Source organism: Cetorhinus maximus, chromosome 12 (genome assembly GCF_964194155.1).
Source record: "Cetorhinus maximus chromosome 12, sCetMax3.hap1.1, whole genome shotgun sequence".
NCBI lineage: Eukaryota > Metazoa > Chordata > Chondrichthyes > Lamniformes > Cetorhinidae > Cetorhinus > Cetorhinus maximus.
The window spans coordinates 78,816,100-78,842,701 of record NC_135890.1 but is presented as its reverse complement, the minus strand read 5'-3'; the positions used below and the strand labels follow the sequence as shown (position 1 = coordinate 78,842,701).

Here is a 26,602-nt window from a genome sequence, read left to right as displayed (position 1 = left end):
CCCGCGTTTGCTGCTGATAGGCTCACTATTGATTGGAGGAGCAGTGAACATGGGCAACTGTGAGTTTGTGAAGATAGAGACTCTAGAAAGCGCAGGGCCTCTGCTCACCACGCTTTCCTGTGGCTCTAACCACTTTCCCCCAGCTCCTGGTGCTCTGGTCTGGCTGCGGCTGTGTTCCCCTGGCTGTTCCCAGGTTCTCCCCTCGGTGGGCATCCACATTCGGATGCCGCTCAGCCTCAGGCCTCGCACCAGGTCTCTCTTCCGTTTTCATTGCACCTACCGACCCCCAGCTGATTTAGTGAGGGAGGGTGAGTAAGTGAGTGTGAGAGGGCAAGGGTGGCTGAGTGCATGAGGGCAGCTGAGTGTGTGGGGGTGGGGTGAGGGTGTTTCTATGGGGGGTGCGGTGAGAGGGAGGGGAGAGTGTGTGTCTGGCTCGCTCCAAGTCTCGGTTCTCTTTCACCCTCATCCCCACACATCACACTCTAACAGGGGCTGAGGGTGAGTGAGCTGACCACACGCACTCTCACCCTTTCCCACTGTAATGGTTGTCTTTACTTTTTACTCATTTTTTAATTATCAATTTATTGTTGCGACTTTTTCTTCCTCAACAAGTTGTCTCTTTTCATATGTCAGCTTTTTTATTCTGAAATTCACGTTTAATATTGTGTCAAACCTTATCTTTCCAAAACTTGCTCATTGGCTCCCTCGAGTGTGAGAAAAATTGAAATGTGCCCCCCCCGCCAACGCTAAAATGTTGCACAAGCCTGCCTTAATCAGTGTTCACCGTAATGATCTAATTTTGAGGTCCAGATGAATTAGATGTGCTGTTGTACTTGACATCATTGTCCAAATCCCTTGATTCTGATCTGATAATTTGAGTATACTCAGCAAAGAAAGTCATTTTAAGTTGACGTACCTTAAGTTGATGCCACTATTGCAGTGTGTTGTAAATGGCTTTGAAGAAATGTGCATTAAAATCATTTTTTTCTTTTATTTGATGTGATGTGTATGATCAATATTTCAGCCTTATAGTATGAACTTTTCCAAGGTGGATACAATTCCCTCCTGCCAAGCTCTTGTTGCCATTGTAAAAGAAGAAAGATAACTATCTAAACAGGCTGTGGATCATGTTGCACTGTAAGTGAAATATGACTAACTCTTACCACTTTTACATTCAGAACTGGATAGCAAATGTCACAATATGACTAGCCTACTTTTGTATATGCATGTGAGTGTAGTGATGCATTTTATTCAGAATTTTTGAAGCTGCATAAAATAGTCCTGATGGCAATGGAGATGTCTCAATAAGGCTACACCATTTGTTTTTCAGAAGGTTCATGAAGCGTTCAATTTCAATTGGGAAAACAAAATTTTATGAATGGTTTTAACTAACTTTTGTGATGTATGGGCTTATTTCCACTCCAGTAACCACATCTTTTTTTTCACCTCTTCGTCTCCTATAGGCTCTACATCTCTTTACCAGTCTCCTGTACTCGACTCTACATTAAGTGTAACCTGATAAGCCTTCAGTCTGCATCCTGTCCAGCTATCCCATTGCTCAATCTTACCAATCTCTATTGGACTCTTCATTGGATTCAAAATCCTCATCTAAAAATTCACCCATAACCTACCTCTAACCCTACATGCCTTCTACTCTTCTGACTTGAACACCTCATTCTATCCACTATCTATAGTATGTGTTCCCAGCTTTAGAAGCCTTTTCAGATATACTTTGTTACAGTTTTTGGTCCATTTTGACATGTCATGAATTGAGGTACTTACTATGTTAAATGTACAGTATAAATACAATAAATGTAGCTCATGCAAGGGGCTGTTTTAGTTAGATAATTGCTGTAGGCAATCAAACCAGAGTAGCATCACTGTAGTGTCCTTGTTCATCATCTATGCTTTCCAGCAAGAGTTGTTGGATAGCAGTGTAAAGTAAAACTCCTCTCCCTAGGCCAGGCAGAGGCTAGCTTTGCTTTCAATTTATAGTTGTAGCCAGAGGCAAGGTTGTTCTAGTTGGAGAAACAGCAGGAAATTCACCAGTACTGTGTGGCGGTAGCAGTGAGTCTTCAGTTCTGTGCACTACAGCCACTTGGAGTGTTTAGGCAAACCAAAACAGGGTGAAGATTTTGACCATGCAGTTAGGTCTACAGCTACATCTGTGGAAAAACCTAACAGCCCTGTAATTTCAGGCCCTTCTGACTGCTGCATGATTGTACTATTCAGTCCCACTCGTGATCACTGTCTATCCGTTTCATTGTGGGCTTTACTAACAAAACAGACTGCAATTGCGCTTTTAAATTCTCAGATTGAAATTGAATCTAGTACTCAATTTCCATCATATAGATGGTATGGAAAATAGATATCAAATTGGTGAAGCAGCAAGCTTATCCTGGATTTTGTGTAAGTTGCAAAGTACTCAATATTAGGTACAGTGAAAATGTAAAATAGGAGGGGGATGGGAGTGGCATGGATGAGAACTTCCCTTCTTAGCATAGCAGTGAGGAGGTTATATACTTTGACCCACCACCCATCCAACTGTCAAACACTGCTAAATTATGGACAGTTTGTTCTGTAGTTGTACCAACTTGAAAGCATTAATTCTAATGAGATTATATAAATCACTAGCTAAATTAGGACATTTGTTCAGCTGGTGATAGAGGCTACTATTCACCATAAGCCCCAGATACTGATCCATCTGTAATGTTTATATAGAACTAAACTACTTATTCTATATCATTGATAAAAACAACCCCAACATTGTCATCAAAGCCGCTGACAAAGGTGGTGCTGTTGTTGTCTGGTGCACTGACCTCTACCTCGCGGAGGCTGAGTGTCAACTCGCAGACTCTTCCTCCTACCTCTCCCTGGACCATGACCCCACCACTGAACATCAAGCCATTGTTTCCAGGACTGTCACTGACCTCATCCTCTGGAGATCTTCCTCCCACAGCTTCCAACCTGATAGTCGCCCAACCTTGGACGGCCCGCTTCTACCTCCTACCCAAAATCCACAAACAGAACTGTCCCGGCAGACCGATCGTGTCAGCCTGTTCCTGCCCCACGGAACTTATTTCTCATTATCTTGATTCCCTTCTCTCTCCCCTTGTCCAGTCCCTTCCCACCTACATCCGTGATTCCTCTGACACCTTATGTCACTTCAACAACTTCCAGTTCCCTGGCCCCAACCACTTCCTCTTCACCATGGACGTCCAATCCCTCTACACCTCCATCCCCCACCAGGATGGTCTGAGGGCCCTTAGCTTCTTCCTCGAACAGAGGCCCGAACAATCCCCATCCACCACTATTCTCCACCGTCTGGCTGAACTTGTTTTCACACTGAACAATTTCTCCTTTAACTCCTCCTCCAAATAAAAGGTGTGGCAATGGGTACCCGCACGGGCCCCAGCTATGCCTATCTCTTTATGGGGCATGTGGAACATTCCTTGTTCCAGTCCTACTCCGGCCCCCTCCCACAACTCTTTCTCCGGTACATCGATGATTACTTCGGTGCTGCTTCATGCTCTCGTCGGGACCTGGAAAAATTTATTAATTTTGCTTCCAATCTCCACCCCTCCATCATTTTCACATAGTCCATCTCTGACACTTCCCTTCCTTGACCTCTCTGTCTCAATTTCTGGTGATAGACTGTCCACCAATATCCATTACAAGCCTACCGACTCCCACAGCTACCTCGACTACAGCTCCTCACACCCTGCTTCCTGTAAGGACTCCATCCCATTCTCTCAGTTCCTTCGCCTCCGTCGCATCTGTTCTGATGGTGCTACCTTCAAAAACAGTTCCTCTGACATTTCCTCCTTCTTCCTTAACCGAGGTTTTCCACCCACGGTCATTGACAGGGCCCTCAACCGTGTCCGGCCCATCTCCCGTGCATCCGCCCTCACGCCTTCTCCTCCCTCCCAGAAACATGATAGGGTCCCCCTTGTCCTCACTTATCACCCCACCAGCCTCCGCATTCAAAGGATCATCCTCTGCCATTTCCGCCAACTCCAGCATGATGCCACCACCAAATACATCTTCCCTTCACCCCTCCTGGCGGCATTCCGTAGGGATCGTTCCCTCTGGGACACCCTGGTCCACTCCTCCATCACCCCCTACTCAACCCCCACCTATGGCACCTCCCTATGCCCACGCAGAAGATGCAACACCTGCCCCTTCACTTCCTCTCTCCTCACTGTCCAAGGGCCCAAACACTCCTTTCAAGTGAAGCAGCATTTCACTTGCATTTCCCCTAACTTAGTCTACTGTATTCGTTGCTCCCAATGCGGTCTCCTCTACATTGGAGAGACCAAACGTAAACTGGGCGACCGCTTTGCAGAACACCTGCGGTCTGTCTGCAAGAAAGACCCAAACCTCCCTGTCGCTTGCCATTTTGACACTCCACCCTGCTCTCTTGCCCACATGTCCGTCCTTGGCTTGCTGCATTGTTCCAGTGAAGCCCAACGCAAACTGGAGGAACAGCACCTCATCTTCCGCCTAGGCACTTTACAGCCTTCCGGATTGAATATTGAATTCAACAACTTTAGATCTTGAACTCCCTCCTCCATCCCCACCCCCTTTCTGTTTCTTCCCCCTTCCTTTTGTTTTTTTCCAATAATTGATATAGATTTTTCTTTTCCCACCTATTTCCATTATTTTTAAATCTAAACCTTTTATGCCCTGTTAAGTCTTTCCACCCCCACTAGAGCTGTACCTGGAGTGTCCTGCCATCCATTCTTAATTAGCACATTCGTTTAGATAATATCACCATCTTCAACACCTCTGTTCTTTTGTCTGAGACATCTTTTGATTATCTGCTCTTATCACTGCTTGCTTGTCCCTACAACCGCACACACCTCCCCCCCCCACCCACATTTCACCCCTCTCCTAATATTACTCAGTTCTGTTGCAGGGTCATGAGGACTCGAAATGTCAACTCTTTTCTTCTCCGCCGATGCTGCCAGACCTGCTGAGTTTTTCCAGGTAATTCTGTTTTTGTATTCTATATCATTGTCTGTTATTTGTAAACAAGTCCTCCTTTTGTGGAAGCTATATGCCACACATGCAAATTTAACATGACTTGCTAAATAAACTATTGCACCAATGCCAGGGCAGGTGTCATCTATTTTTCATTCATGGGCCACTGAAATTTTTATCCACAGGTAGAATTTATAACTTTACAAAGATTATCGGGAACAGTGCATGTTCATTATTCTTCCCTCTTGACACCCCTCAAAGAAAATTCAGAATGAACAACTTATAGAAAGACATTCATGTAAACCAGCCAGCAGAATGCAAACTACAGACAAAGAAAATGGTATCAAATCTTGTTTATTGAATTGGAAATGTTCGAAATTAAGACAAAGAAAATAAATACAAGTCACCAGAAAACATCAGTGACCCTTTGTGGGAGGACTGGGTGGGGGGGAGGGAGGAGGAAAGAAAGCAGCTTGAAAATTTGGATTCACCATGCTGGAAATTACACTGGACACATTCTTCCTCATGTTTCCGTTTGTAGATTGGTCAAAACAGAAGTTACTTTTAATTAAAGTAGTCTTTTACTTGGATCAACTGCATTGGAAACCCAATAGTTAAGCCTCTTCAGCCAGATTTAAAAAGGAGGATGGCCACCTGGCCCAGGTAGAAATAGATGAAGTGTTTTGTTTCATGAGTCACATAGCTGCCAAAGTTTCTACCCACAATACAATGCCATGTAGGGTTGTACTTTTTGTCAAATTCCTGCAAAACAAAAAAAAGTTAGAAAACCTTTCAGCCAGGCACATAATTAGCTGTATTAAACAAACATTGAAAACGACCCCCACATACTAGCTCATTAAGTAATATGAAAATGGTTTCATCTTGTACAAGTACTCCATCCTAAATTTTATGTTGAGTAAATCTCTTGCACGAAACTAGTAGTCAGTTCAAGTAAAATGAATAGGTTACCCCATCTCCAGGTTCAGAATAGTAGATATCAAGATGACTATTCCCAAAAAATGAAGATATGGACAATAATTACTCCTACCTTAGATCCAGTAATTAGACTAGCGTTATTGGAAATCATATGCAATACAATACTAGATAGTTAGGAATGTGAAGAAATTAGGTTGATTTAGCATTGCTATTCCAAAAACCTTTGGATATACAGTAGCAATCTGAGAAGAATGAGTCCCAACAAACCACATTTTAATATGTAGTATGCCAGAGCTCTTACTAAACCAAGTTTTAGTCTGGAGGACAGAAACAATTAACTGAACTATTCCCTTTTTGAATTTCATAAACATTTCAAGATTAAGACTGAGGGACAGGCATCCACTCAAGACAGCCAATTAACAGATTTTAATACTATAACTACAACTTAAGGCAGCATTCTCAAATTTGCTGATAACACTATTGAGTGTATTGCAAGTGTGATAGTTTATCATGACAAATTCAGGATGGATAGACAGCTGTTCGGTGAAGTTCAATGCAGAACATTGTGAAGCAGTGTACTTTGGAAGCAATAGGGAAAGGGGTGGAGTAAAGAAGCAGAGGGACTTGGTGTGCAGATACACAGGCCATAAAGGTGTGCACAATTCATGGTCTTGTATTAGAGGCACAGAATACAAGAGTTAACACTGAACTTTTGCAAGATCTTTGTTCGGTCACTTGGGAGTATTGTGTGTGGTGAGAACCCATTGTAAAGGGATAGATTCACTAGGATGTTACCAGCTTGAGATTAAGGATCATAATAAAGTTGTTTCTTTTGGTTGACCAGATGGTAACAAGAACCCTGGAAAGTTTGAAAGTACAAAAAGGTTTGAAAGGGACGTTAGAAAAAGAATATATGCAGAGTAGTTTAATTATGGAATTCTCTGCATACTTGATTGCAAAAGAGAAATATTGACAGTGATAGGGATTGAGCAGGAGATGGAGATAAGGCTGTGTGGCTTATCATGGATAAAACACTGGCATAAGCTTCATGGATTGAATGGCTTGTTTCTATGGTTATGATTCTGTAAAATAAGCTCAATGAACAGTTACTAATTCTTCCAAATCATCACAGACTGGAGGGAATTTATATGGCAGCCATTTGGGGTTCAGAAAATAACCCAAACCATGGTAGAGAAGCTACAGTAATTCATTCCTGAACTAATTATGTTTTGAAATACCAGTTAATGCAGTATTCTAAAATGTATATAACACATTTAGAATTAGAAAGACTTATTGTACTCAAAATTCTCCCAAGACAACTCCCTATCAGTGTTCATCAGGGGATGGGACAATGTATAATAGATTTCCACAGTGAAGGCACTCAAATACTGGTAGTTTTAGCTATGTATTCTTTTTATTATTTAGCATCTGTTCAGTGGAAATGACAATCATGGCAAAACAGTTTTGTATTTTCTACAGCTACTTCAAGTCCTATGAATGTCTGATGTAGGCCTTGTATACAATACATTCATTCAGACCTCAAATGATGAGATGTTTCAACTGCTATGGTATCACAATGTAATCTTGGACTACTTTCATGAACTATAAAATAGTTCAAAACGTGTTTTCTTGTTTGATGACAGCAAATTCTTCCAAATAATCAAGTCCTACCACAATCATTCGACATTAAGCAGCATCATTAGATCATCATGGTTTAGTCTAGTAATAAAAAAAAACTAGCCTCAATCAAATGTTAAACGATAGTGAGGAGGGAAGCTGTAGACCGCAAGATGATAACAATGGTTAAGTGGGCAGAAAAGTGACAAATGGAATTCAACTTGGAGAAATGTGAAGTGATGCAATTGGGGAGGTCAAACAAGGCAAACGAATACACAATAAATGGGAGAATACTGAGGTGTAGAGAAGTGAGGGACCTTAGAGTGCATGTCCACAGATCCCCGAAGGTAGCAGGACAGGTCGATAAGGTGGTTAAGAAGGTATATGGAATACTTACCTTTATTAGCAGAGGCGTAGAATATAAGAGCAAGGGGGTTATGCTGGAGCTATATAAAACACTAGTTAGGCTATAATTTGAATACTGTGCAGTTCTGGCCACCTCATTAAAGAAAGGATGCAATGCACTAGAGAGGGTACAGAGGAGATTAACGAAGATGTTGCCAGGACTGGAAAATTGCAGCTGAGGACAGATCAGATAGACTGGGGTTGTTTTCCTTGGAACAGAGAAGGTGGAGAGGATCACACCTGATTGAGATGTGAGGGGTCTGGATAGAGTGGATGGGAAGAATCTATTTCCCTTAGCAGAGAGGTCAGCTTCTAGGGGGCATAAGCGATTAAAGTGAAATGAGGAAAAACATTTTCACCCAGAGGATGGTAGGAGGGGTCTGGAACTCTGTCTAAAAGGGTAGAAGAGATGCACCTGAAGTCCTGTAAACCTCCATGGCTACAGACCAACTGCTGGAAAATGGGGGAGGGGTATCTTCAGCTGGCACAGACATAGCAGGCAGAGTGGCCTCCTCCTGTGCCGTAAATTTTTCTACATTTTGCTAAATTTTCTAAATATCTGAAAAGGAAGAATATGGGGAGATAGCAGGAGAGTGGCAGTATGTGAACTGCTCGAGAGCCAGCGTACACACTTATGGGCCAAATGGCGGCCTCCTTTGCTGTAACGATTCTATTAAATCAAAACTTGTACAGGTTTACAGAACCTGAGCATCAGAGCAATTATTATAATCATGTTTCAGCTACTTAATTCAATAGCATTGTTTCCAAGATTTTATTACCATCCTAATCAGTGGGAAGTCAAATGCTTAAACATTGCTATCTCTGTTCATATGTTAAAGAAAAACCATAAAGAGAAAAGTAAATCAAATCTGGAAAACAGAGTCTTAAATTCCTTCCCATGCAATTGGAGGTGCAACACCTGTCCCAAACACTCCTTTCAGGTGAAGCTGCACTTCACTCGCAATTCCTTTAATTTGGTCTACTCCATTCTCTGCTCTCACTGCAGTCTCCTCTACATTGGGGAGATTAAACACAGACCAGGTGGCCACTTTGAAGAACACCATCGCTCAGTCTGAAAGCATGACCCAGACCTTCCTGTCACTTGCCAGCTCAACACACCATTTTCCTCTCATGCCCACATGTCCATCCTTGGGCTGCCGTAATGTTCCAGTGAAGCCCAACACAAACTGGAGGAACAGCACCTCATCTTCCAATTAGGCACTTTACAGCCTTCTGGACTTAACATTGAGTTCAACAACTTCAGATCATGAACTCTCTCCTCCATCTTGACCTATTTTTAAATCCAATTTTATTCCCCCCCCCACCCCCCCAAGGCCATCTGTCAATTTCTATGTTGTGCTATTAACACCTTTGGCTAACTTACCTTAATGCCACTATCAGCATCTTCTTTACTTTTCACCGCTACCATTAACACTCCCTTTGTCTTGTGTCCATGACATTTCTGTTGTCTCTCCTTAGCTGTCACCTATCCTCAACCTCCTTTCTTGCTCCAGCCCCTCTAAACAGTATAGAATCCATCACATTTCTACTTCTCTTTAACTCTGAAGACGACATATGGACTCAATGTTAACGGTTTCTCTCTCCACAGATGCCACTAGACCTGCCGAGCATTGTGTTTTTATCTCAGATTTCCAGCATCCGCAGTATTTTGCTTTTGTCTTAAATCCCCAATTGCTTAAAAATCCAACTCAGTTGCAGGTGGGTACAGGAATGGCTTAGCAACGTATCATTGCATGGCTCTTATTTTAGGACAGACTTAATGTTGTTCTAAATTCAATTCCAGTACATTTGGCTGCAGCCTGCTGATTGATTTTGCAGTTCATTGTTACTACAACAGATGATACCTGAAAGGAGTTCAGATCATGAACTCCCTCCTCCATCTTGACCTCTTTTTTAATCCAATTTTATTTATTTATATTTATTTTATGAACATGTATTTCAGCAGGGTGGAGAAGGCCAGCTCTCAGCAATATTAAATCCAACCTAATTAGCCCAAAGTACATCATAACTTAAGTAGCAATACTCTTACCTTCTTGATGTAAGCTGCTATGTCTTTTTCAATGTTGAACTTCTCTAGTGCCTGGGTAGCACATTCCACAGCTTCCTGCTGCATGTCTTCAGACATATCAGCATTCTTAATGACAGCTTTTCTTTCAGACATGGTTTTACCTGGCAGAAACCAAAAATAAATATCCTAATTACAAAAGAAATCAAACAACTGAATGTATCTAGAATTGAATTGGACAGAAAAATAAATGCAAACAATCCATTCAAAAGAATGCACTGGAGCAATCACAGAACATCTGCAGAAATCAAATTAAAAATTAAATGCTGGAAACTGTTCCCATCAATGGAATGAGCAGGTTGATGTTTCAGACATGGATCCTTAATTTCCCAAAAGTTTTTTTGTCTAGATTGCTCCCTGTCCTATGAAGCATCAGGCAGATCAGTTATAAACATACTAAAATGGTATTACCTGATTCTCAACGCACCAGGAACACACCGCACACAAGAAAAAGGTGCATCAGAGAATGGATTGAGTTTAACCATTTTACAATGGTACGTATATTTTAAAAAAAGAATATTTCAATCAATTGTTCATTTTTTGGCCCTCCAACAAACTAAGTTCAATAAATCCATTCCAATCTTCCTATGTCTCACAATAGGCAGCAAAAATTTAAATTCCTCCACTGTTATTAATATGTTATGAACTGCTAAGGCCCCAAGCTCTGGAATTTCATTCCTCTCTGCATCTTCTCCATTAACTTGCTCCTTAAAATCTACCACCACTTTAATCAATGCACTATAATAGTCTCCTTAGTTGATTGTGTTAAATTTTGTTTGATAATGCTCCTGTGAATGGACGTTTTACATCATTCCTAAAAGGCACTTCATAAATACAAGTTATTGTCTAGGCCAAAGCTCTGAAATTCCCTTCCTAAAACTACCCCCACCCTTTAATTATTCAAAGCCTTCATGTAGACCTTTTCAATACATAACAATGAAACATATATCCAGTTCTGTACCAAAGGAAAATTTCAGTAGAAGTTCACTTATCTGAATAATTCATATGCCCTAGGTGAGGGGGCGGGAGGAGGTGCGAGGAGGAGGAGAATAAGGGATGAGGAGGGGGCGAGAGGAGGACAATGAGGAGGGGGCAAGAGCGAGGAGGAGGAGAATAAGGGGCAAAGGTGAGGAGAATAAGGAGGAAGAGGGGGTAAGTGGGAGGGGGAGGAGGAGGAGGAGGATAAGGAGGAGAGGGGGCGAGAGGAGGATAAGGAGAGGGGGAGGCAGGGGCGAGAGGGGAGAGAAAGCGGTGGAGGCGGTGACCAGGAGCTGAACGTTTCTTTTCTGAGTCCCAGTCTGGCGAGACAAGGGAGGCTGTCGAGTGTCTGCCCTCAATCCCTGACGGCCATCAATCGATTGTTGGATGAATTACAATAAGGCGGAGACATCAGCATCTCTCTCCCGCCCAAAGACCAATAAATTCGCACATCTTTCAAAACACTGATTCAGAGATAGTAAAAGGACGTGTCCCACTCCCAAGAGGGCTTTTCACTCCCTTCTTTACTTCAAAAAAGGCTTTTAAATGATAAACAGAACACACTGCAACCGTCGCCTTATCGCGCCCGCCCTCCGGGGGGATTTTTTTTTCTCTCTCTCCCGGTCTTTTTAACGGTTTTTTAAGTTTAGCCGCAAATGCTCGCGACTCCGAGTGATCGGACGATGAGGCGACGTTTGAACACTCACTGGTTTATAAATCTCTGCCTCAGTCAGTGAGCAGTGACACTCGGAGCCCTCTTCACCCTTGTCCTTGCCGTCCCCACTCGTCCCGTGCAGCCGAATGCAGCCGCTAGTCCCCCCCGGGCTCCGTCACATAGCGGCAACCCGGACACAGGCCCCGCCCCCCTGCCCAATCCCCATTGGCCGGCCCTCACCCGCGCCACGCGCCCATTGGCCCCTCTAGTCAATAAGCCCGCCGCCCTTTGCCGCCGCGTTTTGTTTCGGACCGGGATGCAGCGAGTTGAGGCGTCGCCAAGCGGGCCGGACGTGTCTTAGCAACCAGGCGCCGCTTTTATTTATTTTTCTCCTCCAGCAACCGGCGTGCTCCAGCCTAAGTCCACTTCGCTGTCAGAGGGAAGCTCTGCTTTCGAATATTTCCTGCTGCAGGTGACCATAAGAAGGCGTAAACCCCTGAATGGTTTAGAGTTATTGCCAAGTTTTGCGAATGTGGACTGTCTAGGTGCAACCAAAAAATATAGTCACCTCAGCAAATCCATTTGGGACACAAGGCCAAACGAATCAATGGGACAGGGTATCCTACAAAGAATTTACTGAGTTAAACATACCTAAATTAGCAATAGCGTTCACACAAATTGAAATCTTTTAAACCCCCCTTGACCGTAAGGGCATAAATAAATATTGATGGAAACGTAGTGGTCCCTTCAGCATTTATACAAAATAATTTGAGTTAAGCATCCACCTTGGCTCAGTGGGAGCATTGAGTCAGAAGAGTATGTGCACAAGCCCCAGTCCAAGTTGTGTTCAGCACGTAATCTAAGAAAGTCCAGCACTGCAGTTGGTGTGCTACACTGTTGGAGGTGTTGTCTTTTGGATAAGATGTTAAACTGAAACCCATCTGTCCGCTCGGGTTAATTAAAAGACCCTGTGGCACTATTTCAAGAAGAGCCAGGGAGGAGTCCAGGCCAATAGTTATTCCGCAACCAAAATCACTAAGAGTAAGGGCAAAATACTGTGGATGCTGGATATCTGAAACAAAAACAAAAAATGCTGGAAAAACTCTGCATTTCTGACAGCATCTGTGGAGAGAAAGACAGTTAACTTTCGAGTCTGTATGACTCTTCATCAGAGCTAAAGGGAAGTAGAAATGTGGTGAAATATATACTGTTTAAGGGGGGTGGAACAGGTCAAGCTGGGTAGAAGGCCAAGGATAGGTGGATTGCAAAAAATGTCATAAACAAAAGGTGAAAGGGTTGTTAATAGTGGTGGTACTGGCTAAAGGAGGTGCTAATACTGACATTAAGAGTAGAAAGCAGAATGTGATGATGGCCAGACCAGGGTAAGCACTCTGGAAAGCAACAGATGGCCCTAGTGGGGGTGGGGGAAGGGGACAGTGGTGGGAAAAAGATCAAAAAGGCTAAAAGCTGGGACAAAACAATGAATAAAAATGGAAATAAGTGTAAACAATAATAAGAATGAAAATAAGTGGGGGGGAAATAAATAAAAATTTAAAAATAAAAATTAATATAGAAAAAAGGGGGGAATCAAAAAAGGGTGGGGATGGAGGAGAGTTCATGGTCTGAAGTTGTTGAACTCAGTGTTAAGTTCGGAAGGCTGTAAAGTGCCTTATCGGAAGATGAGGTGCTGTTCCTCCAGTTTGCTTTGAGCTTCACTGGAACATTGCAGCAGGCCAAGGACGGACATGTGGGCATGAGAGCAGGATGCTGTGTTGAAATAGTAAACGACAGGAAGGCCTGGGTCATGCTTGCAGACAGACCAAAGGTGTTCCGCAAAGCGGTGACCCAGTCTGCGTTTGGTCTCTCCAATGTAGAGGAGACCGCTTTGGGAGCAGCGAATGCAGTAGACCAAATTGAGGGAAGTGCAAGTGAAGCGCTGCTTCACTTGAGAGGAGTGTTTGGGCCCTTGGACAGTGAGATGGGGGGAAGTAAAGGGGCAGGTGTTGCACCTTCTGTGATTGCATGGGAAGGTGCTGTGGGAGGGTGTTGAGGGTGATGGAGGAGTGGACCAGGTTGTCCCGGAGAGAGTTGTTCCTACGAATAACCGATGGCGGGGGTGGGGGGGTGCGCTGAAGGGAAGATGTGTTTGGTGTTGGCATCATGCTGGAAATGGCGGAGGATGATCCTTTGAACTTGTAAGCTGGTGAGGTGAAAAGTGAGGACAAAGGGGACCCTATCATGTTTCTGAGAGGGAGAGGAAGGTGTGAGGGCAGAGATGCAGGAGATGGGTCGGACACGGTTGAGAGCCCTGTCAACCACCGTGGGTGGGAAACCACGGTTAAGGAAGAAGGAAGATATGTCAGAAGCACTGCTTTGGAAAGTGGCATCATCGGAACAGATGCAACAGAGGCGAAGGAACTGAGAGTATGGGATAGAGTCCTTACAGGAAGCAGGGTGTGAGGAGCTGTAGTCGAGGTAGCTGTGGGAGTCGGTGGGCTTGTAATGAATATTGGTGGACAGTCTATCACCAGAAATTGAGACAGAGAGGTCAAGGAACGGAAGGGAAGTGTCGGAGAGGAACATGTGAAAGTGATGGAGGGGTGGAAATTGGAAGCAAAATTGATAAGTGTTTCCAGGTCCAGACAAGAGCATGAAGCAGCACCAAAACAGTCATCGATGTACCAAAAAAAGAGTTGTGGGAGGGGGCCTGAGTAGGACTGGAACAAGGAATGTTCAACATACCCCATAAAGATACAGGCATTACTGGAGCCCATGCGGGCACCCATAGCCACACCTTTTATTTGGAGGAAGTGAGACAAGTTTAAGGAGAAATTGTTCAGCGAGAGAACAAGTTCAGCCAGATGGAGGAAAGTGATGGTGGATGGGGATTGTTTAGGAAGAAGCGGAGAGCCCTTAGACCATCCTGGTGGGGGATGGAGGTGTAAAGGGATTGGACATCCATGTTGAAGGTTAGGGTCAGGGAATTGGAAATTGTTGATATGATGTAGGGCATCAGAGGAATCACAGATGTAGGTAGGAAGAGACTGGAGTCAAGATAGGAAGAAATGAGTTCCTGGGGCAGGAACAGGCTGACATGATCGGTCTACTGGGACAGTCCTGTTTGTGGATTTTGAGGAGGAGGTAGAAGCGGGCTGTCCAAGGTTGGGAGACTATGAGGTTGGAAGCTGCGGAGGGAAGATCTCCAGAAGAGATGAGGTCAGTGACAGTCCTGGAAACAATGGCTTGACGTTCAATGGTGGGGTCATGGTCCAGGGGGAGGTAGGGGAAGTATCTGCAAGTTGGCACTCAGCCTCTGCGACGTAGAGGTCAGTGCGCCAGACAACAACAGCACCACCCTTGTCGGCAGGTTTGAAGACAAAGTCAGGGTTGGACCTGGGAGAACGGAGTGCAGCAAGTTCAGAAGGAGACAGGTTAGAGTGGGTGAGAGGAGCAGAGAAATTGAGATGGCTGATGTCACGCCAACAGCTCTCAAAGAGAAGATCAAGGGCAGGTAAGAGACCAGAGGGAGGGGACCAGGTGGAGCAAGAATACTGGAGGCAGGTAAAAGGATCCATTGAACGTGGGGAGGACTCCTGCCCAAAGAAGTAAGCACAGAGACAAAGGCAGCTAAAGAAGAGTTCAGCATCACGCCGAGCCCGAAATTAATTGCGGTGAGGGCGTAAGGGTATGAAACTGATTCCTTTTCTGAGTACTGAACGTTCAGCATCAGAGAGAGGAAGGTCAGGGGGGTATGGTGAATACATGGCAAGGGCTGGGATTAGAAAACGGGATGGGGTCAGAGGGATGGGAAGGGGTGGAGGGTCCTGGATGGGTGTTGGTATCAAAGTGTTGGAGCTTGCATTCCTTAGCTGAAAGAAAGTGACAAAGTTTTTTGTTAAGGCTTTAGATGAGACGAAGAATAAAATGAAACTGAGGGCAAGGACAGCTTTGAGATAGGGTGAGCTGTAGGGAGAGATTGAGTATGTTCATATGGCGGTGCATGGCACTGAGTGTGGATCTCAGGATGCGACGAGAACAGTAGTCCAAGGACTGTTGTATGTCCCGGAGACACCTGTAATCCTGGGTGAATTCGAAACATGAGGGATGGAACTTCAGTTGGAATCCACGTGGGGTAAGTCGGAGATGAAGACAGTCACTGAGGAAGGAAATATGGCTGTGAAAGCGAGTTTTGGCAAACACCTTGTCAAACACTAGGAGAGAAATGGAAAGCAATGAAGATGAACAGGGCAAAAGAGACAAGCGGAAAGGTCTGTCCTTGGCCTGCTGCAATGTTTCAATGAAACTCAACGCAAACTGGAGGAACAGCACTTCATCTTCTGATTAGGTACCTTACAGCCTTCCAGACTTAACATTGAGTTCAACAACTTCGGACCATGAACTCTTTCCTCCATGCCCACCCCTTTTTGATCCCCCCTTTTTTCTGTATTCATTTCTTTCTTTATTTATTTATTTTCCGCTTATTTTCATTATTATTTTTTACATTTATTTCCATTTTTATTCATTGTTTTATCCCCAGTTTTTAGCCTTTTCGATCTTTTTTCCCACCACCGTCCCCTCCCCCACCACCCCCACTAGGGCCATCTGTCACTTTCCAGAGTGCTTACTCTGGTCCTTCCAATATCACATTCTGCTTTCCACTCTTAATGTCACCATTAGCACCTCCTTTAACTAGTACCACCACTATTAACAATCCTTTGACCTTTTGATTATGACATCTTTCGCAATCTCTCCTTTGCCTCCACCTATCGCTGGCCTTCTATCCAGCTTCAACTGTTCCACCTCCCTTAAACAGTATATATTTCACCATATTTCTACTTCCCTTTAGCTCTGAAGAAGAGTCACACGGACACGAAACGTTAATTCTGTCTTTCTCTCCTCAGATGCTGTCAGACCTGCTGAGTTTTTCCAGCATTTTTTTGTCTTTGCCACTGTAAGAGTGTTTGGATATTTATCTCAATGCGGTTTATGAGAGTTGGATCTGTGCATGCTAGTTGTCATACTTCCCTATATTATAACTTCATTGACTGTGAAGCACTATGGGGTGTTCTGAAGTGAGGAAAATTGCTATTTGAATGCAAGTTTATTTTCGTTATTATTTTGGGAAAAGACCTTCAGCTGAATTTAAAAAAACCTTGTGAAATTCTAAAGAAGGGCTGAGCTCTAACATTTGATTTATCTGTTCTCTCCCAATCTGTTGCCTGATCTGTGTCCTTCCAGCATTCGCAGTTTTTATTTTCTTTTTTATTTGGTGGTTGTATGTTCATGCTATTTTCCAGTTTTGATAAAAGTTCCACATCCGAAAGATCAATGTTTATGTTCTGCAGATATCATCTGACCTGCTCAGTGCTTCTAGCATTTTCTGTTTTTTTGTTTTAGATTTATTGTATTTGAAGTATTTTTTTGCTTTTTGTTCATGTTAGTTCCTTTCCTTCAATTTTCTCCCTCCCCAAAAGACACTCAAAATCACTGGGATTCAAGTTCTGATCAACTGTCTTCATACCCAAGCAAGCTGCCATTCTTTCTGTGTAAACCTAATAAGAGTATAAGTGTTATTTGACTGCTGAACACTGATCCTGACCTCAACTAAGGTTAACACTCGAGCACTTTCCAGCAGGATATGACAGTAGTAGTTCAGAGCAGGACCCCTGTTTCATTTATAAAAACAAAAAACTACTGCGGATGCTGGAAATCCAAAACAAAAACAGAATTACCTGGAAAAACTCAGCAGGTCTGGCAGCATCAGCGGAGAAGAAAAGAGTTGACGTTTCGAGTCCTCATGACCCTTCAGCAGAACTGAGTAAAGTTAGGAGAGGGGTGAAATATAAGCTGGTTAAACCAGCTTATATTTCACCCCTCTCCTAACTTTACTCAGTTCTGCTGAAGGGTCATGAGGACTCGAAACGTCAACTCTTTTCTTCTCCGCCGATGCTGCCAGACCTGCTGAGTTTTTCCAGGTAATTCTGTTTTTGCCCCTGTTTCATTTTGTTGTTAATCCGAGCATTGTGGTGGCAATTTAGATCAAATAATCTAAGCACTGAATGGTGATTGAATCTAAGATCTGCCTTGTATGTGTAGTCCAGTATCACAGGGTAATAATGTGTTTACTTATCTTTGTGTCTGTGATTTCTAAACCAATATTTTGTTTTTTGGTTTTCAGAAAGGATGTTTCATTAACATGTTCTATTGAACATTTATTCTGAAACAAAACTTTTCAATGCTTCAAGGTGCCACACCTAGTCAGGTGGATGACAATGCAGGCAACATATCATGCAATCAACTGGTAGGCCCCACTGATCAGAAAAAATGGAGCACGGTAAATCTTAATCGAGTAAATCGTGTTTGACTAATTTGCTAGAGTTCTTTGAAGATGTGACAAGCAAAGTGGATAATGGGGATCCTGTAGATGTTATATATCTGGACTTCCAGAAGGCCTTTGATAAGGTGCCGCACAAAAGATTAATACACAAGATAAGATCACACAGAGTTAGGGGTAATATATTAGCTTGGATAGAGGATTGGCTAACCAACAGAAAGCAGAGAGTTGGGATAAATGGGTCTTTTTCTGGATGGCAAGCTGTAACTAGTGGGGTGCCACAGGGTTCGGTCCTTGGGCCCCAACTATTTACAATCTATATTAATGACTTGGATTCAGGGATAGAAGGTATTATAGCTAAATTTGCAGGTGACACCAAAATAGGTGGGAAACTAAGTTGCAATGAAGAAATAAGAAATTTACAAATGGATATGGACAGGTTAGGTGAATGGGCAGATGGAGTTTAACGCGGATAAGTGTGAGGTTATCCATTTTGATCGGAAGAATAAAAAGGCGACTTATTATTTAAATGGAGAGAAACTTCAGAATGCTTCAGTGCAGAGGGATCTGGGTGTCCTCATGCATGAATCGCTGAAAGCTAGTATGCAGGTACAGCAGGTAATAAGGAAGGCAAATGGAATTTTGGAATTTATTGCTAAAGGAATAGAGTATAAAAATAGGGAAGTGTTGTTGCAACTGTACAAGGCATTGGTGAGACCGCACCTGGAATACTGTGCACAGTTTTGGTTCCCTTCCTTGAGGAAGGATGTAGTTGCACTGGAGGCGGTTCAGAGGACGTTCACTAGATTGATTCCAGAGATGCGGGGCTTGTCTTATGAGGAGAGATTGAGCAGTTTAGGCCTATACTCGCTAGAGTTTAGAAGGATGAGAGGAGATCTAATTGAGGTATATAAGATACTAAAGGGGATAGACAAAGTAGACGTGAAGCAGATGTTTCCCCTTCTGGGGCATTCTAGAACGAGTGGCCATAGTTTTAGGCTAAGAGGTGGTAGATTTAAATCAGAGATGAGGAGGAATTACTTTTCTCCAAGGTTCGTGAATCTGTGGAATTCACTACCTCAGATTGCAGTGGATGCCAGGACGCTGAATAAATTTAAGGAGGAGATAGACATTTTAATTAGTAATGGGTTGAAAGGTTATGGGGAGAGGGTGGGAAATTGGAGTTGAGGCCGAAATGAGATCAGCCATGATCGTAATGAATGGTGGGGCAGGCTCAAGGGGCTGAATTGCCTACTCCTGCTCCTAGTTCTCATGTTCTTAAGGGAGTGTCTTAAATAGGCACAGACCACAATTTTTGAGCTTTACTTTTTGTGAAAAATAAAGTTATTTGAAACTACATTTGTTTTTTTTTTAAAGTACACAGATTTACCCAATTGTTAGGAATTGTAGAAAATTTCTAATGTTTTGAAGAAACTTTTTATTCTGTCATTCTTTTGCATTAGCAACAAAGTTTTGTTGACTTGCTAACATCAGAGTCTGTCTATCAAGTTAGCTGCAGGGCAATTTTAAAGCATGAATCTCTCTCTTCTTTGTTTGAGACACGTGGGCGTCCAATGTTCCCTTTTGCAAGAGCTCACGTATCTTCCACAACTTGCTTTTGCCTATGCCCAACACGTAAGGAGGGACACATTAAAAGCCACGGCTGACTATATTGTAGGTGTAACTAACAAGCTGTACAATTAATTGCCCATTAAGAGTAATTTTAATACAACTGGTGCTGAGTTGGCTGTATAAAAAAACTTCAAGATTCAAATTTCAAACCATTTTAAACAAGTCATTTTAAAATAGAGCAAAAACACCAATTTTAATTTATATAACGCCTTTAAAATGGCTGGAAAAAAATCCCAAGATGCTTCACAGGAGCGATTACAAATTTGACACCAAAGCTGATGAGAATATATTAAGACAGGTGACATAAAACTTGGTCAAAGAGATAGATTTTAAGGAGGGGAGAGAGACGAAATTAAGGAGGTAATAGAACTAAGGGCCAAGGCAGCTGAAGGCACAGCCAATATTGGTAGAATGATGAGAATTAGGGATGTGTAACAGGCTAGGTATAGAGAAACACAGAGATCTAAATGTTTTAAGGCTGGAGTAGGTTACAGAGAGAGGGAGAAGCAAGGCCATGGAGGGCGTTGAAAACAAGGATGTGAATTTTAAAATTAAGGTATTGCTAAACACTTTAACTTTAGCACTGCCTCAGTGTTCAGTTGATTAGGCATTGCCCTGTGTGGTACTGAGCAAAAATTAGGAAGCTCATGTGTTCAATAGCACAAAAGAGGAAAGGTGAGCAAGTGGCTTTGATTGAATTACTTGAAAAAGGAACAGGTGTATATGTAGAGCCCAGGAATCAGGAAGGACAAATTATATCAGTAAATTCAAAAGGTACTTTGACAGACATTTAGCAAGTCAGGCAAGTAAGCAAGCATGAGAAGTAGGAAGCTATATGAAATTTTTTGTGCGAGAAATCATAAAAAGTCACGTTTCAGTTCACGGCAGGAAGCGCACTTGCTTATGAGAGCAGACTTATTGCATTGGTCGCAAGTCAAGTATCTGGAGTAAGCTGAAATCATACGAAGCAAATTCACAAACTAGCAGCAACATGGAATAACTGCACTTCTCTCAGTTCCACTGGTGACTCTAAAGCATGCACAATCTTGTTCATTTGCCATTGTTACAAAATCAATTTTATTCTGGGCGATTCATAAATCCAAGCAACATGAAAATTTCATGAAAATTGGAGGGTTGGAAGATTAAAATTGAATCCCTGATAACAACTAGAGATAGTCAATTGCTTTTACCACTGGCAGCACTTTGCTTCAAGGAGTAAGAAATGAGGCCACTCCTGATGTCATGGTTTTTGCTTCGGTTTGACAAAAACAATGCTGACCTCTGAGAACAAAACAAACAGCCTTCAACCTGGTGGAACAACCCAAGATCACAAGTCAAGAAAGCAGCATTCCAACACCTCAAGGCTGACACCCACAGCACCTCATCTTCCGACTAGGCACTTTACAGCCTTCCGGACTGAATATTGAGTTCAACAATTTTAAATCTTGAACTCTCTCCTCCATCCCCGCCACCTTTCCATTTCTTCCCCCTCCATTTTGTTTTTTCCAATAATTTATATAGATTTTTCTTTTCCCACCTATTTCCATTATTTTTAAATGTATTTCCACCCATTGTTTATCTCTACCTTTTATGCCCTTTTAGTATTATTTCACCCCACCCCCACTAGAGCTATCTGTACCTTGTCTGTCTTGCATTCTGCTTTTAATTAGCACATTCCTTTAGATAATATCACCACCTTCAACACCTCTTTGCCCTTTTGTCTGTGACATCTTTTGGTTATCTCCACCTATTAATTTCTGCTTGTCCTAACAACCACCCCCCCGCCTTAAACCAGCTTATATTTCACCCCTTTCCTATTTTTAGTTCTGTTGAAGGGTCATGAGGACTCGAAACGTCAACTGTGCTCTTCTCCGCCGATGCTGCCAGACCTGCTGAGTTTTTCCAGGTATTTCTGTTTCTGTTTTTGTCCCGCATTTTTTTTTAACAAAAATGTTTTCCAAAATAGTATACACATAAATAGCATCATGACAGGTGTATGAGACATTGAGTGTGCGCCTGTGAGAGAGAGTGCGCCTGTGAGAGAGAGTGCGCCTGTGAGAGAGAGTGCGCCTGTGAGATAGAGAAAGAGAGAGCCTGTGTGTGAGAGAAAGAGAGAGCCTGTGTGTGAGAGAGAGAGAGCCATTGTGTGTGTGTGTGTGTGTGTGTGTGTGTGTGAGAGAGAGAGAGAGAGAGAGAGAGAGACTGTGTGAGAGAGAGAGAGAGAGCCTGTGTGTGTGTGAGAGAGAAAGCCTGTGTGTGTGAGAGAGAGAGAACGAGAGCCTGTGTGTGAGAGAGAGAGAGCATTTGTGTGTGTGTGTAAGAGCCTGCGTGTGTGAGAGAGAGAGCCTGTGTGTGTGAGAGAGAGAGAGCCTGTGTGTGTGAGAGAGAGAGAGCCTGTGTGTGTGAGAGAGAGAGAGCCTGTGTGTGTGAGAGAGAGAGAGCCTGTGTGTGTGAGAGAGAGAGAGCCTGTGTGTGTGAGAGAGAGAGAGAGCCTGTGTGTGTGAGAGAGAGAGAGCCTGTGTGTGTGAGAGAGAGAGAGCCTGTGTGTGTGAGAGAGAGAGAGCCTGTGTGTGTGTGAGAGAGAGAGAGCCTGTGTGTGTGAGAGAGAGAGAGCCTGTGTGTGTGAGAGAGAGAGAAACTGTGTGTGAGAGAGAGAGAGAGCCTGTGTGAGAGAGAGAAAGCCTGTGTGTGTGTGTGTGTGTGAGAGAGAGCCTGTGTGTGTGTGTGAGAGAGAGCCTGTGTGTGTGTGTGAGAGAGAGAGCCTGTGTGTGTGTGTGAGAGAGAGAGCCTGTGTGTGTGTGTGAGAGAGAGAGCCTGTGTGTGAGAGAGAGAGAGAGAGAGCCTGTGTGTGAGAGAGAGAGAGAGAGTGAGCCTGTGTGTGTGTGTGAGAGAGAGCCTGTGTGTGTGTGTGAGAGAGAGAGCCTGTGTGTGAGAGAGAAAGAGAGAGCCTGTGTGTGAGAGAGAGAGAGAGCCTGTGTGTGAGAGAGAAAGTGAAAGCCTGTGTGTGAGAAAGAGAGAGCCTGTGCGTGTGAGAGAGAGAGAGAGCCTGTGCGTGTGAGAGAGAGAGAGAGCCTGTGTGTGTGTGAGAGAGAGAGCCTGTGTGTGTGTGAGAGAGAGAGCCTGTGTGTGTGTGAGAGAGAGAGCCTGTGTGTGTGTGAGAGAGAGAGCCTGTGTGTGTGTGAGAGAGAGAGCCTGTGTGTGTGTGAGAGAGAGAGCCTGTGTGTGTGAGAGAGAGAGCCTGTGTGTGTGAGAGAGAGAGCCTGTGTGTGTGAGAGAGAGAGCCTGTGTGTGTGAGAGAGAGAGAGCCTGTGTGTGTGTGTGTGAAAGAGAGAGAGCCTGTGTGTGTGTGTGAAAGAGAGCGAGCCTGTGTGTGTGTGTGTGAGAGAGAGAGCCTGTGTGTCTGAGAGAGAGTGAGAGCCTGTGTGTGTGAGAGAGAGAGAGAGCCTGTGTGTGTGTGAGAGAGAGAGAGAGAGCCTGTGTGTGTGAGAGAGAGAGAGAGAGCCTGTGTGTGTGTGAGAGAGAGAGAGCCTGTGTGTGAGAGAGAAAGAGAGAGCGTGTGTGTGAGAGAGAAAGAGAGAGCCTGTGTGTGAGAGAGAGAGAGAGCCTGTGTGTGAGAGAGAGAGAGAGCCTGTGTGTGAGAGAGAGAGAGAGCCTGTGTGTGTGAGAGAGAGAGAGCCTGTGTGTGAGAGAGAAAGTGAGAGCCTGTGTGAGAGAGAAAGAGAGAGCCTGTGTGTGTGAGAGAGAGAAGCCTGTATGTGTGTGAGAGAGAGAGAGAGCCTGTGTGTGTGTGTGAGAGAGAGAGAGCCTGTGTGTGTGAGAGCGAGAGAGAGCCTGTGTGTGTGAGAGAGAGAGAGCCTGTGTGTGTGAGAGAGAGAGCCTGCATGTGTGAGAGAGAGAGCCTGCATGTGTGAGAGAGAGCCTGCATGTGTGAGAGAGAGCCTGCATGTGTGAGAGAGAGCCTGTGTGAGAGAGAGAGAGCCTGTGTGTGAGAGAGAGAGAGCCTGTGTGTGAGAGAGAGAGAGCCTGTGTGAGAGAGAGAGAGCCTGTGTGAGAGAGAGAGAGCCTGTGTGAGAGAGAGAGAGCCTGTGTGAGAGAGAGAGAGCCTGTGTGAGAGAGAGAGAGCCTGTGTGAGAGAGAGAGAGCCTGTGTGAGAGAGAGGGAGCCTGTGTGACAGAGAGAGAGCCTGTGTGTGTGTGTGTGAGAGAGAGCCCGTGTGTGAGAGGGGGAGCCAGTGGAAGAGAGAGAGAGCCTGTGTGTGTGTGTGTGAGAGAGAGAGAGAGAGCCTGTGTGTGTGAGAGAGAGAGAGCCTGTGTATGTGTGTGTGTGAGAGAGAGAGCCTGTTTGTGTGAGAGAGAGAGAGAGCATGTGTGTGTGTGAGAGAGAGAGTCTATGTCTGAGAGAGAGAGAGAGCCTGTGTGTGTGAGAGCGAGAGAGAGCCTGTGTGTGTGAGAGCGAGAGAGAGCCTGTGTGTGTGTGAGAGAGAGAGAGCCTGTGTGTGTGAGAGAGAGAGCCTGTGTGTGTGAGAGAGAGAGCCTGTGTGTGTGAGAGAGAGAGCCTGTGTGAGAGAGAGAGAGCCTGTGTGAGAGAGAGGGAGCCTGTGTGACAGAGAGAGAGCCTGTGTGTGTGTGTGAGAGAGAGAGCCTGTGTGTGAGAGGGGGAGCCAGTGGAAGAGAGAGAGAGAGCCTGTGTGTGTGTGTGAGAGAGAGAGAGCCTGTGTGTGTGAGAGAGAGAGAGCCTGTGTGTGTGAGAGAGAGAGAGAGCCTGTGTGTGTGTGAGAGAGAGAGAGGGCCTGTTTGTGTGAGAGAGCGCCTGTGTGTGAGAGAGAAAGTGAGAGCCAGTGTGTGTGTGAGAGAGAGAGAGCCAGTGTGTGTGTGAGAGAGAGAGAGCCAGTGTGTGTGAGAGAGAGAGAGAGCCAGTGTGTGTGAGAGAGAGAGAGCCTGTGTGTGAGAGAGAGAGAGAGAGAGAGAGAGAGCCTGTGTGTGTGTGTGTGAGAGAGAGAGAGAGCCTGTGTGTGAGAGAGAAAGAGAGAGCCTGTGTGTGAGAGAGAAAGAGAGAGCCTGTGTGTGAGAGAGAAAGAGAGAGCCTGTTTGTGAGAGAGAAAGAGAGAACCTGTGTGTGAGAGAAAGAGAGAGCCTGTGTGTGAGAGAGAGCCTGTGTGTGAGAGAGAAAATGAGAGCCTGTGTGTGAGAGAAAGAGAGAGCCTGTGTGTGTGTGTGAGAGAGAGAGCCTGTGTGTGTGTGTGAGAGAGAGAGAGCCTGTGTGTGTGTGTGTGAGAGAGAGAGCCTGTGTGTGTGAGAGAGAGAGAGCCTGTGTGTGTGAGAGAGAGAGAGCCTGTGTGTGTGTGAGAGAGAGAGAGGCTGTGTGTCTGAGAGAGAGAGAGAGCCTGTGCGTGTGAGAGAGAGCCTGTGGGTGTGAGAGAGAGCCTGTGCGTGAGAGAAAGAGCCTGTGCGTGAGAGAGAGCCTGTGCGTGAGAGAGAGAGCCTGTGTGAGAGAGAGGGAGCCTGTGTGTGAGAGAGAGCCTGTGTGTGAGAGAGAGCCTGTGTGTGAGAGAGAGCCTGTGTGTGTGTGAGAGAGAGAAACTGTGTGTGAGAGAGAGAGAGCCTGTGTGAGAGAGAGAAAGCCTGTGTGTGTGTGTGTGAGAGAGAGAGCCTGTGTGTGTGAGAGAGAGAGAGAGAGCCTGTGTGTGAGAGAGAGAGAGAGAGAGAGCCTGTGTGTGAGAGAGAGAGAGAGAGAGAGCCTGTGTGTGAGAGAGAGAGAGAGCGAGCCAGTGAGAGAGAGAGCCGGTGAGAGAGAGAGAGTGAGCCTGTGTGTGAGAGAGAGAGTGAGCCTGTGTGTGAGAGAGAGAGAGAGTGAGCCTGTGTGTGTGAGAGAGAGCCTGTGTGTGTGAGAGAGAGAGCCTGTGTGTGAGAAAGAGAGAGCCTGTGTGTGAGAGAGAGAGAGAGAGCCTTTGTGAGTGAGAGAGAGAGCCTTTGTGAGTGAGAGAGAGAGCCTGTGTGAGAGAGGGAGAGCCTGTGCGTGTGAGAGAGAGCCTGAGTGAGAGAGAGAGAGAGAGCCTGTGTGAGAGAGAGAGAGAGAGAGCCTGTGTGAGAGAGAGAGAGCCTGTGTGTGTGAGAGAGAGAGAGAGAGGGAGCCTGTGTGTGAGAGAGAGGGAGAGAGAGCCTGTGTGAGAGAGAGAGAGAGAGAGCCTGTGAGAGAGAGAGAGAGAGAGAGAGAGCCTGTGTGAGAGAGAGAGAGAGAGAGAGAGAGAGCCTGTGTGTGAGAGAGAGAGAGAGAGAGCCTGTGTGAGAGAGAGAGAGAGAGAGAGAGCCTGTGTGAGAGAGAGAGAGAGAGAGCCTGTGTGAGAGAGAGAGCCTGTGTTAGAGAGAAAGAGAGAGACCCTGTGTGTGTGAGAGAGAGAGAGCCTGTGTGTGTGAGAGAGAGAGAGCCTGTGTGTGTGAGAGAGAGAGAGCCTGTGTGTGTGAGAGAGAGAGAGAGCCTGTGTGTGTGAGAGAGAGAGAGAGCCTGTGTGTGTGAGAGAGAGAGAGAGCCTGTGTGTGTGAGAGAGACAGAGCCTGTGTGTGTGAGAGAGAGAGCCTGTGTGTGTGAGAGAGAGAGAGAGCCTGTGTGTGTGTGAGAGAGAGAGAGAGCCCGTGTGAGAGAGAGAGCCCGTGTGAGAGAGGGAGCTAGTGTAAGAGAGAGAGAGCCTGTGTGTGTGTGAGAGAGAGCCTGTGTGTGAGAGAGAAAGTGAGAGCCTGTGTGTGAGAGAGAAAGTGAGAGAGAAAGTGAGAGCCTGTGTGTGAGAGAGAGCCTGTGTGTGTGAGAGAGCCTGTGTGTGTGAGAGAGCCTGTGTGTGTGAGAGCGCCTGTGTGTGTGAGAGAGCCTGTGTGTGTGAGAGAGCCTGTGTGTGTGAGAGAGCCTGTGTGTGTGAGAGCGCCTGTGTGTGTGAGAGCGCCTGTGTGTGTGAGAGCGCCTGTGTGTGTGAGAGAGCCTGTGTGTG

At 44.9% G+C, this 26,602-nt stretch overlaps 1 protein-coding gene and 1 long non-coding RNA gene across 2 annotated transcripts; one reads left to right on the top strand and one right to left on the bottom strand.

Moving 5' to 3' along the window:
• Nucleotides 1-1,029: 1,029 nt before the first annotated feature.
• LOC144687619 (uncharacterized) lies at nucleotides 1,030-7,543 on the top strand. The gene is made up of 2 exons (XR_013578177.1): nucleotides 1,030-1,137; nucleotides 7,399-7,543. It is a non-coding gene; the product is annotated as an uncharacterized LOC144687619 (long non-coding RNA).
• On the bottom strand, nucleotides 5,322-11,861 carry LOC144687618 (dynein light chain LC6, flagellar outer arm). Its single transcript, XM_078553966.1, has 3 exons — nucleotides 11,713-11,861; nucleotides 9,992-10,131; nucleotides 5,322-5,745 (listed from the first exon to the last, which is right to left on the bottom strand). Exons 2-3 carry the CDS (start codon nucleotides 10,121-10,123, stop codon nucleotides 5,608-5,610), a joined length of 270 nt encoding a protein of 89 aa, XP_078410092.1. The 5' UTR covers nucleotides 10,124-10,131; nucleotides 11,713-11,861; the 3' UTR covers nucleotides 5,322-5,607.
• Between the last annotated feature and the right edge of the window lie 14,741 nt (nucleotides 11,862-26,602).